The 18,132-nt window shown below is 37.4% G+C and overlaps 1 protein-coding gene across 1 annotated transcript in view; it reads right to left on the reverse strand.

The window, feature by feature from the left end:
* The window catches only part of SI (sucrase-isomaltase), a 158,895-nt gene that overhangs the window by 71,374 nt on the left and 69,389 nt on the right, over positions 1 to 18,132 (reverse strand). Inside the window, exons 24-33 of the mRNA XM_029911098.1 lie at positions 17,631 to 17,780; positions 15,820 to 16,026; positions 14,662 to 14,816; positions 9,215 to 9,383; positions 7,254 to 7,350; positions 7,022 to 7,134; positions 6,794 to 6,919; positions 5,354 to 5,482; positions 3,292 to 3,399; positions 1,073 to 1,135 (exon numbers count right to left, since the gene is read on the reverse strand). Coding sequence (XP_029766958.1) covers positions 1,073 to 1,135; positions 3,292 to 3,399; positions 5,354 to 5,482; positions 6,794 to 6,919; positions 7,022 to 7,134; positions 7,254 to 7,350; positions 9,215 to 9,383; positions 14,662 to 14,816; positions 15,820 to 16,026; positions 17,631 to 17,780 — 1,317 coding nt within the window. The remainder of the gene's footprint in view (positions 1 to 1,072; positions 1,136 to 3,291; positions 3,400 to 5,353; positions 5,483 to 6,793; positions 6,920 to 7,021; positions 7,135 to 7,253; positions 7,351 to 9,214; positions 9,384 to 14,661; positions 14,817 to 15,819; positions 16,027 to 17,630; positions 17,781 to 18,132) is intronic.

An 18,132-nucleotide genomic window follows, 5' to 3' on the forward strand; every position in this document is an offset into this window, starting at 1 on the left:
TGCCTAGAGAGGCAAAACTTAACGTCAGTGAGACTATTCTTGAATAGGGAAAAAGATGATGTGCTCAATGAATGTGAGGACAACAAAGGATTATAATCTAGCCATATAAATGGGAGATTTCATAGCAAATACTTGGTCTGAGCTTTTCAATTATATATGTTTATCATATTAATTTTAATATTTTGACTAGTTCACTATTTTACACTTAACTGAGTATAGATCTTAATTTTGCATGGTTTCAAAACCTGCAAGGAGTTATTTGCCCTGAACTCCTACTGAAGTCAACTAAGGGTGTTGTTACAGAGTTGAGCCTTAAGCACATGATGGGGTAGGACAGGGGTAGGCAACCTATGGATGTGTGCTGAAGGCGGCACGTGAGCTGATTTTCAGTGGCACTCACCACTGCCCGGGTCCTGGCCACCGGTCTGGGGGGGGGGCTCTACATTTTAATTTAATTTTAAATGAAGCTTCTTAAACATTTTAAAAACCTTATTTACTTTACATACAACAATAGTTTAGTTATGTATTATAGACTTATAGAAAGAGACCTTCTAAAAATGTTAAAATGTATTACTGGCACGCAAAACCTTAAATTAGAGTGAATAAATGAAGACTCGGCACACCACTTCTGAAAGGTTGCCGATCCCTGGGGTAGGATAAGCTTTATAAAATATTTAAATGAAACAAACATCACATCAGGGCACTGAATTTTATGAACTGCATGAAGATTTGCTAGGCAAAGACTTATTTTTTCCAATGAAGTATAAAGAAACAAGAAATAAAGTGACACAACATGAATCCCTTTTACAATACATGACAAAGATTGTCATTAGAACAAGAAAAATTGTTGCGGGGCTTGTAAAAGGCTCCAGATTGTCTTTTTTTTCTTAGATGCTATAGTAGATTTGGCTACCCATTTTCTATGTCTCTACCTCACCTGTTAAAATAGATTACATTTGATAACTGCTTTGCTACTTTTTTTGAAGAACTCGATACCCCTTCTGTTTTTGCCAATAGATGTCAGTAAGCAATCAAAACATTTCATTGTAGCAATGCAATGCAATACACTTACCTTCACTTGAGTGTCCCAGTCTAGCGATTCATTAACAACTACGTTGGGAAAATCTGGCCAAACCTAATAAGAGGAAGGACATTTTAAAAAACAATCATTCTAAATTACACAGGCTGGTACAAAATTTATGACACACACTATGTTTTAGGCACTATGATGGAATTCTAAAAAACAAAGCAGCTGTTTCTCAAAAGCAATACCCTAATCACTCTCTCTACAAAATTTCCTGATCCTCCCTTCATCTCTAATTGCTTTCATGGCCACCATGTCCCACCACACATGATCCTTTCCATGCAGATCATCCCTAAAGCTGATGGATAACCAGATTCACCTTTTCATTGTTCTGCTGCAAATGATACACCATTTTTCATCAGAAAAACATGAACCTCATTTGTGCCAAACTCAAACTTGAAACATAATATTGTATATAATTAACAAGAATTGTGTTCTGTTCTCTGTTTCCAACACTGAAGATTTGGACTTCCTTACAACATGCAGCTACTTCCATTTTGTTTATTAGAGACTACTTTTAAACTGAATTTTAAAAGGAGCCCTTAGGCTCTATAATATATAAATGGCTCTGCATGGAGCATGGCATAGGCTCAACTGTGGTAATACATAGAAAAAACAGTATTCAAGGCATACTGAGTGCCGTGGTGTCTCCTACAAAGGAAATCTCAGAGGATATAGGAAAGTTCTTTGTCTCCTTTCAGAACTAAAGACTCCCCAAAACACACCCAAGCCCACAGATCCCTCCAGATCCATGCAGATCTCAGGGAAATCACTAGAGGTCATGGCCATTGTCATGAAAACAATATAGTTCCATACTGCTTCCCAGCTTTCCTACTCTGCCCCTCCAGTTCCCTGACAGGATCAAGGGCTTCTCAATAAGCCAATGGCACTGGAAAATTTTGGTCAATAGGATAATTCCACAGTGTGGAGGCAAAAAGTGCCTACGTTGGTATTGTGGCAGTCAGCTATAAATAGGAAAGAAATTGCCGTGACTATAGAATGGGACATATCCACAGAAGACTGTCCATCACCCAGCCATTTCCTCCTATGCTCGGCCTGCCCCTTCAGCAGCTGCTATGCTGACTCCCATGATTACCTACATCTTGCATGTTTCCCGCCACAGAGATCTGCTGCTGTGCTCTCTATCCACGGAGCTGGAGGGAACAGTTTGGGTCACAGATACATGGGTGTGACATTTGCACTCCTCTCGTGTGCAGCTGCACCAGATGATGATTAACCCTGTCAGAGGGCAAGTAATAGTGCCACTGATCTCCCTAACAGGAGGGCAACTTTAAATAGCAGCCCCAACTCTACTGATTGAATCAATGCATCTCAGGTGTCCTGGCCCCAACCTCCCACTGGATGGTCCTATCCACTTTCAAGTTACACTGGCCAACTCTGGGCCCTCCAGTTGCTTCGGAGGTGCTGACAGCTTGTTCCAATGCAATTCTGCTACACGTGGGCTTACTGCGGCTGGATGCCTGCAACTGGCTTCCACCAGCAGAATCCAGTCATTGAACTTAGCTAATATTTGTAGATATTTTCCCAAGAGGACTTTACTTTTGCAGGTATACTGTGGGGTGAGAACATGCACAAGTCATACAAATGGCTATTGTTGGAGAATTCCTATTTAATTGCTATCAGATATAAGTTTTAAGAGGAATACTTTCATTAAAAGAAAACTCTAGCAACCAATGAAAATAAGATCTCTCTCCTACTTATGGAATAGCTTACTGTTCTCTTTGGTTTGTTACTTCCAAGGTTAGATTAATAGAGTTTTAAGGCCAAAATGGACCATTATGATCATCTCGTCTGACTTCGTACATAACACAGGCAGAAGAATCTCACACAAAAATTTCTGAATCAAGACCATAACTTCTCTATCTGCTAAGCATATCTTTTACAAAGATGTCCAGTCTTAAATTCAGGACTTCAAGTGAGAATCCACCATGTCCCAAGGCAAGTTAATTATCCTCACTGTTGAAAATGTGCAGCTCACTTCTAATCTGAATTTGTCTAGCTTCAGCTTCCAATTACTGCATCATCTTATGCTTTTTTCTAGATGATTAAAAAGCTGCTTACTATCAGAAATCTCTTCCCCAGGTAGGTACTTGTAAACCATGATCAAATCACCTCTTAAGCATGCTAATATGATTCATATTTGGAAATAACATCTCTGGTGTTATCAAGTAATCTAAAAACAGTACCTTTCCCCACACAATTTCACTGCTATTGGGCCATTTAATAAAAACATCTTCCTGGACACCTCTTGTGTAGGCTAGATAATTGGTTTCGTTGCCTGAAATGGCTGGATCCTAAAATTAAAGATAAAACAATTTTACATTTGTATGGAGAACAATTTAATACTAGGGCTGTTGATTAATCACAGTTAACTCATTCAATTAACTCAAAAAAATTAATCACGGTTAAAAAAATGAATCACGATTATTTGCACTGTTAAACAATAGAAAGCCAATTGAAATGTACTACATTTTTGGATGTTTTTCTACATTTTCAAATATATCAATTTCAATTACAACACAGGATACAAGTATACAGTGCTCACTTTATATTATTTTTATTACAAATATTTGCACTATAAAAAACAAAAGAAATAGTATTTTTCAATTCACCTCATAAAAGTACTGTAGTGCAATCTCTTTATCATGAAAGTGCAACTTACAAATAGGTTTATTTGTTATATAACTGCACTCAAAAACAAAGCAATGTAAAACTTGAGAGCCTACGAGTCTACTCAGTCCTATTTCTTGTGCAGCCAAACACTAAGAGAAACAAGTTTGTTTAAATTTACGGGAGATAATGCTGCTCACTTCTTAATTACAATGTCACCTGAAAGTGAGAACAGGCTGTTGCATGGCACTGTTGTACCTAGCATTGCAAGATATTTACATGCCAGATGCCCTACAGATTCATATGCCTTTTTGTGCTTCGGCCATTGTTCCAGAGGATATGCTTCCATGCTGATGATGCTCGTTAAAAAAAAAAAAAAGTGTTAATTAAATGTGTGACTGAACTTCTACCATATATATTTCATGTTATAGCAGTTTTGGATGATGACCCAGCACACGTTGTTCATTTTAAGAACATTTTCACTGCAAATTTGACAAAATGCAAAAGAAGATACCAATGTGAAATTTCTAAAGATAGCTACAGCACCCAACCCAAGCTTTAAGAATCTGAAGTGCCTTCCAAAATCTGAGAGGGATGAGGTATGGAGCATGCTTTCAGAAGTCCTAAAAGAGCAACAATCTGATGCAGAAACTATAGAACCCACCAAAAAAGAAAATCAATCTTCTGCTGGTGGCATCTGACTCAGATGATGAAAATTAACATGCATCGGTCTGCACTGTTTTGGATCGTTATCGAGAAGAACCTGTCATCAGCATGGATGCATGTTTTCTGGAATGGTGGTTGAAGCATGAAGGGACATATGAATCTTTAGTACATTTGGCACGTAAATATCTTGCAACGCCGGCCACTTACAACAGTGCCACTTGTTCTTACTTTCAGGTGACATTATAAACAAGCAGCAGGCAGCATTATCTTCTGAAAATATGAACAAACTTGTTTGTCTGAGCGATTGGCTGAACAAGAAGTAGGACTGAGTGGACTTGTAGGCTCTAAAATTTTACATTGTTTTATTTTTGATTGCAAGTTTTTTTTGTACATAATTCTACATTTGTAGGTTCAACTTTCATGATAAAGAGATTGCACTACAGTACTTAGAATATCAGGGTTGGAATGGACCTGAGGAGGTTATCTAGTCCAACCCCCCGCTCAAAGGAGGACCAATCCCCAACTAATTTTTTTGCCCCAGATCTGTAAATGGCACCCTCAAGGATTAAACTCACAACCCTGGGTTTAGCAGGCCAATACTCAAACCACTGAGCTATCCCTCCCCACTTGTAGTAGGTGAATTAAAAAATACTTTCTATTTTGTTTATTTTCAGTGCAAATACTTGTAATCAGAAATAAATGTAAAGTGAGTACTGTACACTTTGTATTCGGTGTTGTAATTGAAATCAATATATTTGAAACTGTAGAAAACATCCAAAAATATTTACATAAATGGTATTCTATTATTGCTGAACAGTGTGATTAATCACAATTAATTTTTTTAATCCCGCAATTAATCTCGATTAATTATTTTAATCACGGGACAGCCCTGTTTTATACACATCAAGAGTATTATGTGAAATATATAACTTGTTGATCTGTGGCAAGGGAAAAAAGGGAAAAAACACTGACCAGGATAATGATGAATCGCATTCCTTCCTTTTTCATTCTGTCAACCAGAGCTGGTAGTCCAGTGAAGTTTGGGCTGAGGGTAAAGTCTAATTGCCGTTCCATGTAATCAATATCCGTGTATTGTACATCCTGCAGTGCACAAAAACAATGGATGTAAAGCAATCATCCGTTTTGCTAAGTGTGTATTTATAACACTGCAGTTAAATTAAGAGAGCTGCTGCTTTTCTCTAAGTAAAATTGCAAGCTGCGGCATCTTAAAACAAAGGATGTCAAATGAATATCCAAAATCAAGACCACTATGAAATTAGACCTTTTATCAGCTAACTCATTCTGAAGTTTGCTATCACTAGAAAAAAATTGCTATACACTAGAGAAGAATGATTTCCCATTTTAATTGAGGGTGGGTGGGTGTCAATGCCATGAAATAGTGAGGGAAATGGCTATGCACATCATGAGATGCTTCCATGTCATGTATAGATCTGCATCATAAAGTGAAGGAACACCTTTAGCTTGATGGATCATTATGGTGGGTCCTTTTGAAGATTCCCTTGGGTGGGTGACCAACCATGGTCCTTCAATGATACTTCAGGATGGAAAAATGTAACAGAATATATTTTGCATTTTCTCTCCTCCTCCTCCATCTCCTGATCCTTCCTACTGGTTTCTATAACTTTATACCATTGTGCCTAGGCACAAGGGGCCCCGTTTCTGACTGGGGCCTGCAGGTGTTACTGTAATGCAAATGATAATTATATGAGAAAATGCTAGGGCATTGGGGTATAAGTTATGTGCCGAAGCTGTTTGTCTCACAGTATTTTTTAAAAATGTTACAAGCCATGTCTGTGTGGGAGGCACAGAATAATTTCCACAATGGCATCAACAAAGTCTCAATCTGTGTAGCCCAAGGGAGTTAACAAAAATTCCTAACAGAGACTCCAGCTGCACTACTCCCCAGACCAAGACGATCCTGCCTTCAAAAGGCTAAATCTAGCCAGTGCCCCAATTTGTCTGCATCATGAACCCAGTCCTGCATTCCTTGCACCTCCATTACTCCCACTGACTCAGTAAGACTTTTAAGAGCACAGGGAATGTAGGACTGATCCCAATGTGGATGCAATGTGTGTCCATATTCCAGGAATATACAGACATTTGAATTACATCAGCTCCTTAATTGCAACCATGCCACATATAAGCCAATAAGATTTTTAAAATATGAAATACAATAGTACAAAATAGCTTCCACTAATAGGTCCAGCTAATAAAAAGCAAAGAGAGCACTATTGTTATTTCACTCAGAGTAAACAAAGAAGTTTAATTACAGTTTAGTGCATACAGTAGTTTCTATTCTGCAGTGGTTGTTTTTATTCTCCTTTTCATCAGGGGACAGTCTGAAAAATCAGAGTTCAAACAGCAGCATACACTTTAATTGGAACAACATACATAAGGTATCTGAGCTGCCTTCATTGCCTCATACAGGTCAGAGACTTCTGTGTCATTTTTGTATCCATAACGGCATAACTGGAATCCCAAAGCCCAGTACGGTGGCAGGACTGGTCGTCCAATCAGCTAACAACAACAAAATAGGGGAAAATATAGTATTGAAATATGATGAAAAAAGATATCTAAGACTAAAAAATGTAATTAATTGTGACATCATATCAATCCTACTGCAGTGTATTCCTGAACAACAAGCTCTGGCGTTGGGCCCAACACCATGTAAAAGTCCAGAATTCCTCCGATAGTGCGATATGTCAGAGCAGGAGTTGGCTGGAATGTGACGTCTGAAAATCCAGAAAGTAAAAGCAGAAAGAGAATGTTTAGATAATCTGCTCTTAAGGAAAAAGGACACAATATATGAAAACACTTCAGGAATAAAAAAAAAATGTGCTTTTTTTTTTACCCATTGCATTGCTGTTAAGCAAGAGGACTCCATGAGCATTTCCATCATTTTCTAAGCCCATGTAAAAAGGATGGACACCATAAGAATTCAGTTTGTACTGCAAAATAAATAAAAATAGAATTTTCTGCTATAGAAATACCCTAAATATTCACATATTTTCCATTTACTTTTAGTGATCATAATAAATGATTGGATAAATAACTTCAAGAGAATTATCAGAGAATCTCTTCCTTTGCCTACGCGCGCACACACACACACTTCTAAAACAGACGGAGGTAAATATTTAAGTTTCCTACAGAAAGATTATTTTCAGTTTGAAGCTTCTGAACTCAATATGTTTGAGAGCATTTGAGTATGAAAAAAATAATTGTACTACTTTAGATCCCTGAATAACTATTGATAAATTCCTGCTAACATGAAGCACCTTTCCCAGTACAAAGCATTCCTGTTTTCAAGCAGTTTTTTTGTAATCAGTATCCACATTGGTGACGCTCTTATTTGAAAGGCATTAGAGCTGAAATTGTAATGATGAGGAGACTATAATTGTGGTGACTGGAGTTGTGGAGAAGCAGCATATACAGGAAAGAAATGGTACAGAGCAATTGAAGCTAGATTACAATTTTTGGCTGTTTTTTTTTTTGGTGGGCAAAAATGCAGATTTGGCAAACCAAAAAGTTTCACAGATTCATGTCAGTTTCACTGAATTGTTTTAATTTAAAAAAACTGAAATATGTGTTTCAAAATTTTTGAAACAGAACCTTTTGATTTTTCAGTCTATAACAACTTTGTTTCATAATTTTCTTTCATTTTATTTTTTAAAAATGTAAAAAATAATCTTCATCAAACTGAAAAGTTTTGTTTCAAGTCTAACAAAACATTTAGTTTGACCAAATTAAAAAAAAACCCACAATTTTAGACTTGCTGAAAATTTTAAAAAAATATTAAGTTTCACCTGAAACAATTTTTTTTCTGATTTTTCAGAACTGCAAAGGAACCAAAATATCTGTTATGTGGACAGCTCTAAGAGAAATATGCCACCACTTTCATTGTTCACTTTATAGGGGCTGCAAACCTCACATCACCATGCAGAAAATAACATATGCATACACAAGTATCCATTAACACTGATTTACCTGTTACAAGATACTAGTTTGCTCACACAGGTATGAGATTTTACATGCAGAACTGGTATGTGAGCATTACTGTGGGTGCAACCTTTATGTTGTTTGGAAATTTGACTATTTTATAATATGCAAATTGGCATCACACTTGTTTAGCTTTTCTAAAACTATCATTTGCAACTAAACAGTTAGCTGAAAAGCATGAAAAGCAGCAATGTACTATTGCATATGATTCATTTGCCACTGTTCATGTCTGCATCAAGACTTGAGTTCCAATCGGTGTCTTTGATCATAACTAAAAAGATTAGAGACGTCCATAGCCTATTCCCTGAAACACATTTTTCCACATCACAAATTACAATACTTCCTGGGCCTGATCTAGTGTCCAATGGGACTCTTACGTTGACTTCAATGACCTTTGGATGAGCACTAATACTGGTCTTTCAATTCAAAGGCCTAGGACTGAGATATGAAGTCTGCAAATCAGGACTGTCAGGGCTATGTGGGATCTCAATGCTGGGCCTGCCTGCATATGTAGTCACACTTTTTATCCTTCCCCATCAAGCCAGGGGAATGCAAACATAGTGTAATGCCACCTTTGCCCCCTCCTCAGTTTCTGTACCAAGCGTAGCTCATTCACATCTGCGGATCTGTCCTACAAGCCATAGGCAAAATGAGCCTGCCACCGCCAGGCAGAATTCAGCGGATTGTATATTAAATTCTCAAAAAGTGTCTGCTTTGATTCAGTTTAAGTGAATAGCAAGCTACAAAGACCCAGAGGCATATAGAGCAAAGAAAGCGTAACTACTTAGAGAAAAAACAAAATCTGTTTCTACTTACACCAGGGGGCTGGTCTTTGGAGAACATTCCCCAGGTGTGCCAGTTCATATCACGCCGAAAAGTAGTGTGTTCATTTTCACCAAATCCATAGATATACTGTGATGGCAGACGGGTAGAAATCTGAATGAACATGTCACTAAAGGTGAAACCAGGTACCTGAGAATCCCAACTGAAAAAGAATGAGAATTATCCCATTATCCATCAGTAAAGAGAGGAAAGAATGAAGAAGCAGCAGAGAATATTTAGGAATAGAGGTTTTCAGTGCTGTGCAGGGCTCAGAAACAGCCAGTACATGCCCAGATACTGCACTAGCACTGTACTGAAGTTTCCATCTTGTCCTCCAGTAACATGCCTTTCATTTACAAAAAAAAAGAAGGATGTTTCTTACTGTTACAGTTGCAAAGAAAACATTAAAAATGTGACCCAAATGAAACTGATGCAGAGATGTGTACGAAAGTTTGCAAAAAGCCTGAAACAACAGCTCTGAGAGGCCATCGATTTCAGTGAGGCATTTGAACAATTTATTGTGAGTGTCCTCGCATTTTGTCAACATGTATGGGCAGAGCTTATTTTGGTGGAGGTGCTTGAAACAATATAACCACCTTCCCCGCCTGCCCCCTCTACAGTCCAAGCCCTGGTGCCACATGTAATTTAGTAAACAAGGAGATGTCATTTATGTTTATAGCAGATTTTTGCCCAGTGTTGAAAATCTACCTCTGAATCTCATCCACTGCAAATTTAAGTGCAATTCAATTCATTCTTTATTGTTCATCTAATTATGATCTGATAATAGATCTTCTGAATAATTATGCAGTTCCAGGAGAGCGAGCTGTGGATATGAATTTTTTTTCTGGTTGGCCAAGCAATCACTGTACAATTCAATTTTAAGTACCTTAAAAGAACAAAGTGTATTACAAAATAGGTTTTTATAAATGAGAAAGTAAAATATATTTTAAGTCATATAAGTGCTCGCATCGTTGTTCTCCTTTATCCCTACTAATGTGTCATTGTGGGAAGAGGGAAAGCTCACACAAAATGTGTTTACTGTCATGTTACTGAGATCTATCTGCAAATTAATTGTGGCATTAAATCCATTAAATATTTTTTCTGCACCTGCAATTTTAACAACTTCCAAAGTAACAGAAAAAACACAATGAATTTGGTTTTGTGTTTAAAATTATGTTCTGGTAAGGAAAAGCTTAGCATTCATACACATTCTGTCTGGTCAATGTGTAACGTATTAGCCATGATGGCAATTTTCACAGGGGGGACCTTAGGTTTTTCCTGAAGTCTTCAATTATCACCAATAAGTACCTGGTGCTTTGCACTGCTTTTTCTTTAAGATTTCCTCTTACATGCAAATATTCTCTTTCATTAGGGATAAGCAAAAAGTTTAAAAACGAATGAGGTGAAAGAACTACTTTGACTCTAGAAACCACAGCAATGGGTGCAACATAAATATTATCTACCTTTCTATTTATCTACTGTCTTATAAATATATTTCTCATCATGGTATCTGATCACCTAAATAAGCTAAGTTTAGCATATTACTTGCTGATCATAAAATAAACAGAATAGACACTTCAATTCATAAAGCATTCCCTTACAAACTTAAAACTATATCAAAGTATTTCCAGGGGTTTTAGCTCAGAAACTCCCATATACATTTCTAATCCCCTCCAAAAAACAAAGAAACAAAAAACCCTGTTTACTAAGAAGTGTACAATAATTGACCCTATTATCTGATCTATGCAAACTAGTCCAGCACTTCCCCATCCTCCTCTAATTTGTACTTTCTGGTCTTCCACATTGTCTAAATTATAGGAGTTCTCAAACTTTTTAATAAAGTGGACCACATTTTGGCATGAAGGTTATCCAATGAACACCTTGATTCCATTCACAATCATGTAGATCACATCCCCTCCAACTCACAAATCATAGAATCATAGAAACGTAGGACTGGAAGAGACCTCGAGAACTCATAATGTCCAGCCACCTGCACTGAGGAAGTAAACCTAGACCATCCCTAACAAATGTTTGTGCAACCTCTTCTTAAAAACCTCTAACGATGGGGATCCCACAACCCATTTTGGAAGCCTATTCCAGAGCTTGCCTGTACTTATAATTAGAGAGTTTTTCCTACTATTTACCTAGTCTCTTGCTGCAGATTAAGCCCATTACTTCTTATCCTACTTTCAGTGGACATGGAAAACAATTGATTACAGTCTTCTTTTATAACAGACCTTAACATATCTTCTCTCAAGACTAAAGATGCCCAGTTTTTTAAAACTTTTTCTCAAAGATCAGATTTTCTAAAACTTTTATCATTTTTGTTGCTCTCCTCTGGTCTCTTTCCAATTTGTCCATATTTTTCTTAAAGTGTGGAGCCCAGAACTGGACACAGTACTCCATCTGAGGCCTCACCAGTGCCAACTACAACAGAACAATTATCTTCCATGTCTTAAATACCAGACTCCTGTTAATAAACTGAGAATGATATTAGCCATTTTCGCAACTGCATCACATTGTTGAATCACATTCAACTTGTGGCCCACCATAACCCCAGATTTTCTCTGCAGTACTACTGTCTAGCCATTTAGAAGTTGTGCATTTGATTTTGTCCTTCCTAAATGAAGTACTTTGCACTCGTCTTTACTGAATTTTGTCTTGTTGATTTCAGACTAGTTCTTCATTTTGTCAAGGTTGTTTTGAATTCTAGTCCTGTTCTCCAAAGCGCTTGCAACACCTCCCAGCTTGGTGTCATCTGCAAATTTTATGAGCACATTCTCCACTCCATTATCAAAGTCATTAATGGAAATATTGAATAGCACCCGACCCAGGAATGACCCCTGTGAGACCCCACTAGATATGGCCTCCCAGTTTGACAGCAAACCATTTATAACTACTCTTTGAACACAGTCTTTCAACTGGTTGTGCACCCCACTTGATAATAATTTCACCTAGACTGCATTTCCCTAGTTTCCTTATGAGAATTCCTTATAAACTTATTATTCTCTAGGTGCTTACAAACTGATTGTTTAATAATTTGTCCCAGTATCTTTCCAGGCATTGAAGTTAGGCTGACTTGGCTATATTCCCAGGGTCCTCTTTGTGTCCCTTTTTAAGCATACTATACCCTTGTAGCAACAATGGAAATTTTTTACATGAAAATAGTATTTTAATGTATTTTCCTCTGTCTTTAATATAATGCAATGGCTAGGAACAAGAAAGAGAGTCTCTATCTGATGTGAACTGTACCCTCTTCCCAGAACCCTGCCAGAGTCTGAACTACGGTCTCAAGCAGCAAACCCCCAGACATTCTTCAGTGTTAAGGAGGGGATCAGAAACCTACTCCTTCATTTTGGAACGCTAGCTTCAGACCATGAACAGAGGCAGCTGTTTGGGGTTGCTTTCCACAATCCCTGGTGTCCTCCTGAGACATTTTCTTCCCTTTGACCACCAAAGGTAACCCCCTATCCCCCAAGTATGACCCTGGGGGGGAAAACTGTTAAATGGGGTAGTGGACCAAGAGGGTTACCCTCCCCTGCCATAGAGTTCCAGTGTACCCCGTTACACTTATACAGCATTAGACTAAGTCCTTAGTTATCACACTTATGTGCGTCTTCCAGAAAACAGCCCTAGAAGCAACACTGCATAGAAAACGTCTCCTCTCCTCTCTTCTCAGTTCTTACACATCTAGGTCTGTCTCGCTCTCTCAGTCTCAGGTGTAAGGTCTCTCCATTTGAATGTGTATCAGCTTTGAACAGTTGTATCAGCATCCGTAATCCAAAAGATTTAAGCAATCCAGACTCAAAGGATAGAGGATATTAGCAAAAATCCCTCAGGATGCAAGTCTAATTTCTCTTTTTTCTGAATTTGATTGGAAGAATGAACCTGACATTTTGCAGTAGAATCAATTGCGTTCAAAGTGCAAACAAATTTCTGGGGAAGTGCCTGAAGATAATCTCTCAGATATACTAATAGTCCCCCTAGAATAAAGGGTTTCAACAAAACATGTAAAATTATACAAACATAAAAAGCAAAATATAACAAAACAAAAAACAAAACAAAACAAAAAAACAACTTTTCACCAGAAGATGTGGTACTTTAGAAGAAGGCAATTTACTCAGGTATAAGCCAACATTTTTGGTACTTCCACCTAGCACATATGATGAAAGAGCACACACTCAAATGATGACACTGACTGGCTAGATATTGGAATAGCTCATCCGATCACCTCTTACAGGTCAAGTAATAACTCCTAACCGTAGGGCAGGAAGTCCTGCAGTTGTAAAAAGTGGGAATGCTCAGATGGTCTCAAAAGGCTACTTCAACTTCCTTTCACATCTGGGAAATTCAGGCAAATTCTACATTCCTTCTGAAGACTTTGCCCACAAAACAACCACACCTACTGACCAGGGCTACCTGCATCAGTCACCACTTCCTTCTCATTTGGAAAGATGGGAGTCTGGTCTTTCCACAGTCCCATCCCTATCAGTTCTGGCCTATGTTTAGGTAGATGCCTTTCTTCTGGACAGGTATCTCCCCATTTCCCAACTGCTGCAGATGCAGAGAGACCACACTAAATTCCCTGGGAGAAGTTAAAATACTCTATTGAGTGGTATTAACATGCAGACAAACAGCTAGAAAGGCAGACAGTGCACTTATTGGAAGAAGAAGAGGCAATTTTAACCACTGCTGTCAGGGCCATTTGCCCTTTGGTCTGAAAGTTTCAATCTTGGAGGAAAGGGAATGGGGGGACACCTACTGAAAAACCATGTCGCTTAAAAGCCCAAACAAACAAAACCCCTAGCATATACAAAAAGTAAGCAAATGGGTGTCCATTTACAAAAAGAAACAGAACAAACAAAAATCCATCAATCATAACTCATACCAAGAGATGAAAGTCGCAAGTAAAAATATCTTACAATCACAACCTTGATGCTAAGGGGAAAAGTAAATCACATCACCAGGCAAGCAATAAGATTTGCTGAACATCTTTTGTCATAACCAACAATTACCCATGCCAAAGACAAAAGCAAACTGCTAATTATTCTATCCAATTGAAACATGGGATTGCAGAGGGAAATAAAATACTGTCATTAGAGTCACTCTACCACGAGATCTAAAACTTACAATAGCCAATGATGTGAGGTGATAAGGGAAACTTCTTGGCCATTTGGTGAGGAAAAGAGATGTTCCTCAATGCTATTAACTACAGAAGTTCAGTCCATTAACAATCAGTCTATTAGGCTATTAACTGAGACAAGTGGTCAATAGTTAGGCATATCCCAAAAGGAGGGGCTGTCATTATCTGGCTGCTGCCACTGGGGGGAGAAAACAAGAGGTAATCCACCTAGCACAATACAGTGGAAGCGAACATGGTTTGGCGCAACCTAAAATTAAAAAATGTCACCTATAGCAAAAAAAGAAAAGGATTCACTTACATAATTGTCCCTGTGCTTTTGCGTCGAATCTGGATGCCGAATGGATTGTTCTGAATTGCTACTTCATAGAGTCGATTCTCATATGTACTTGTAGGACTGCTAGGAATATTTAGTGGTACTGGAACCTCATATCTTTTATTGTTGTAATCATAAATCTACGAAGAAGAAATCAGTTCACTTGAGTGCATATAAAATATTCAAAAGATCTATACATTGATGACACTTAAAAGTTCAATCTCTTTTTAGAAATATTACAAGTTCAATCACTATTCCCCATATTAATTACAGGGTACACCTCTCAGACTGGTAGAATCTTAAATAGAGGAAGATTTCTGACAAACTTTTTCAAATGCAACCAATATAGTTACAAGTCTTGAACAAACATTTAGCTAAAACTGATAAAAAATTGTAGTGTGAGTGTGTTGGGTGAGGCATTCTCTTTCAATATCAGTTTTCTCAGTTATATCATTATAATTAAAATAATAGATATATGGACTGGTATATAAGAAGCAGTGAAGGTTGAAGAATCTTTTCTTTTGTTCAAGAGATTACTGTTGGTTAATGTGGCCCTGAATTTATTTTTATACATAGTAAAGAGAATTTTCACTTTTTCACACTTTTAAGCCACCTTTATAAGTCTTTTGTTAACGTTTTATGTTTTTTGCTATGCTTACATACCAAGTCTATGTTCTCTTTATTCTATAGTCTGTCTTAATAGGTGAATTCAATGTATGCAATATGATCACTTTAATAATTTATTAATGTTATTTTTAGAATATAGTTTTATAAGTGTCATTAGCACAAAAGTTATCATCAGTAATACTTACTGTTAATGCATAATACTTACATCCTAATGATAAAGTTCCTCAAGATTCTCCAAATTCTGATTGGTTGTTCGGGTGCTTATACACTATTACATATGATTAAGTTATAAGAACTAGGACATAAGCTCTTGTGAGAAGAGAGGATTTGGCTTAAACCCAAATAACAGCTATTTAGCTAAATGAAGAACTCTACCTCATCAGGTGGAAAAGTCAGGGTAGTCAACCAATGTACAAAAAGCAGACAACTGATTTAAAAAAAAAGATAATTTATATAAGAAAAAAAATGTAACCAATGGAACAATCTCAGTTCACAATAATTTCAGAATGATTTTACCTTAAATTGCAGCATATTGTTGTCATGATATGTCACATCCAAGCGAAGTGTATTGATAGGGGTAGTAGAAGTCGCAGCACGATTAGCATAATTACTATTTCTGTTGAGGTTCACCGATAAACCTGAAGAGGTGTATGTAATTTGACTGACAGAATAACCATTGTCAGAAGGGTAGTAACAGGAGGGCACATTACCAGTGGAGACAGGCTGCAAATTCAAATATACTGTAGATCAGTAAACAGTATTTGGAAGCCTGAATTTTAAACCTCATTAAAAGAGAATTCCACAAGACTCCTATTTTTAACATGCAACTATTTCATGTCAAGCTTCTTGAAAAGGTTAATGTTAGTAGAGTTTAGCAAAGAGGAAGCTATCAATCCTTTCAACTCTATAGCATATTGCATCTATTAAAAATGCATTCATACTGTTCAGGCAACGTAGTATGAACAATTTAGATTGACCAAATCCATTCAAAAAAAGAGGGGATGGTTCCACCTCGCCCTTTCAATTTCATCCTAATTCCACAAAGATATGGAGTCCTGGGCAGCTGCTGTTCATGGTGCTGGAATCTCTATCCTTTCTATTGGATATCTTCAAGAGGACAGGTGTCCCACCATCCTCTTTAGGTCTTCAGAGGCATATCACGGTGGCTGCTTCCTGAAGGCTTTTATTATTAATGTATTATTATTATTCTCTAGAATAAGGGTTAAAATACCCATCCAGGGTTATAGGCCTTGTTTGTCTGAGAACTGACAGCAAATAACTTCCAGGCTCCTGCTCTAACTGAAAATGAACATCCAAAAGTAATCAGTCTGCGGTTGCATCTGTTGATGTAGCTTAATGCAGTAAGCTTTCACCTAGCTTCAAACTCTGTCTAGTTGTTCTCAAGTGAAAATAAGTTTGCTGGGCACATCCCAATTCCCAGTGGAGATTTAATCAACGGCACAATGCACAATTTGATAAGATTAAGTTTCTCTATTTTTAAAAAAAGTCCCAGCTCAGAACTGGAATAAAATTTCATTTTACCCAGAGACAGACAGCCCTTTTCAAATGTTCATCATCCCAAAGCATTTCACATAGTGACACACTGGATACTTGTAGTACTGTGAGTGGAGGTAAACACATCAGCCCTCATGGCTGTTATGTTCTCAGGAGTGGCCAGCACAGAATCTTAGACTTCAGAGCTAGAGATGCACCCAAGTTTTAAAGCATAGATTTAGATCCAGAAAAAAAAAAGTCACCCAAGTTTGAGGAACTTCATTTCAGCTGTTCCTGTCTGGATCCATTTTACAAAGACAGATCCAAGTCATTAAGTTAAAAACTGGATGAAAACTTCCCTAAAGTTCAAGGGTTTCTTCAGATTTTATGTTCCAGTAGAGCTAATTTTTAATTAGAACCTGTTTTATTGAGAGTATGGAATGCTGACAAAGGCAGATTGACCTGCAAAAGGCACTCTGAGCTGATGTGCAGGGGAAGAGCTGTAAGTGGAAGCATAATTATAAGTATTATTTGTCCCTGTCTTTTAAGAATACCACATCATCTTCTATTTTTAATATATGTTGGCCAGATCCTCAGCTGTTCCAAACTGTCCTGGTTCCATTGAAGTCAACAGTGCTATGCTATCACGCAGCAGCTGACAATATGGCCCCTTGTTTAAAAGAAGTCTGGTAAAAGGAGAAAATTGTCAGACTAATTCCATTCTGAAATTGCCTTGATCCATCTTTTTCACAACAGTAAACTATAAGGAAAAAGATAAAAGTTTCTTAAATTTTTGACTCCTGTTCCCTGTTGGAGAAATAATTTTTGCTCACCTTCCAGATACAGTTCAAGGCTTCACATGTCTGTTGTGTTGGATTGGGACTAGGGTGACAATCAAATCTTTCAGTGTTATTTAACTCTTGATCCCATTCCAGTAAGTATGATTTTCCTAGTTCAAGTCGAAGCCCAGTTACATGGGTAACCTGTAAAAAATTAAACAAAGAACAATTATTCAAACTGACCTCAACCAATGTTGTCTTCAACCCATATAGGGGCAGATTCTCACTGAGTATAAATTGTCATGGCTCTATTGACGTATGACAACATACTCCTGCTGAGGATCTACCCCATAATACTTAGTTTATTAATATTTTTTAAAATGCGTGAAAACTAAAATTTTCAGACTTGAATTCTATAACAAGCTCCTAAATTGATACTTAAGCAAGTAAATAAAAGTGGCGGAGTACTGACAGCTTCCACTGAGGTTTATAATGAATGAAAATCAGACCACTGTTAGTTAGGTGCCTAAATATGGATTTAAGTGTCTAATCTTAG

The sequence above is a fragment of the Terrapene carolina genome, unplaced genomic scaffold (genome assembly GCF_002925995.2).
Source record: "Terrapene carolina triunguis isolate 2854851 unplaced genomic scaffold, T_m_triunguis-2.0 Scaffold88, whole genome shotgun sequence".
Classification (NCBI taxonomy): Eukaryota; Metazoa; Chordata; order Testudines; family Emydidae; genus Terrapene; species Terrapene triunguis.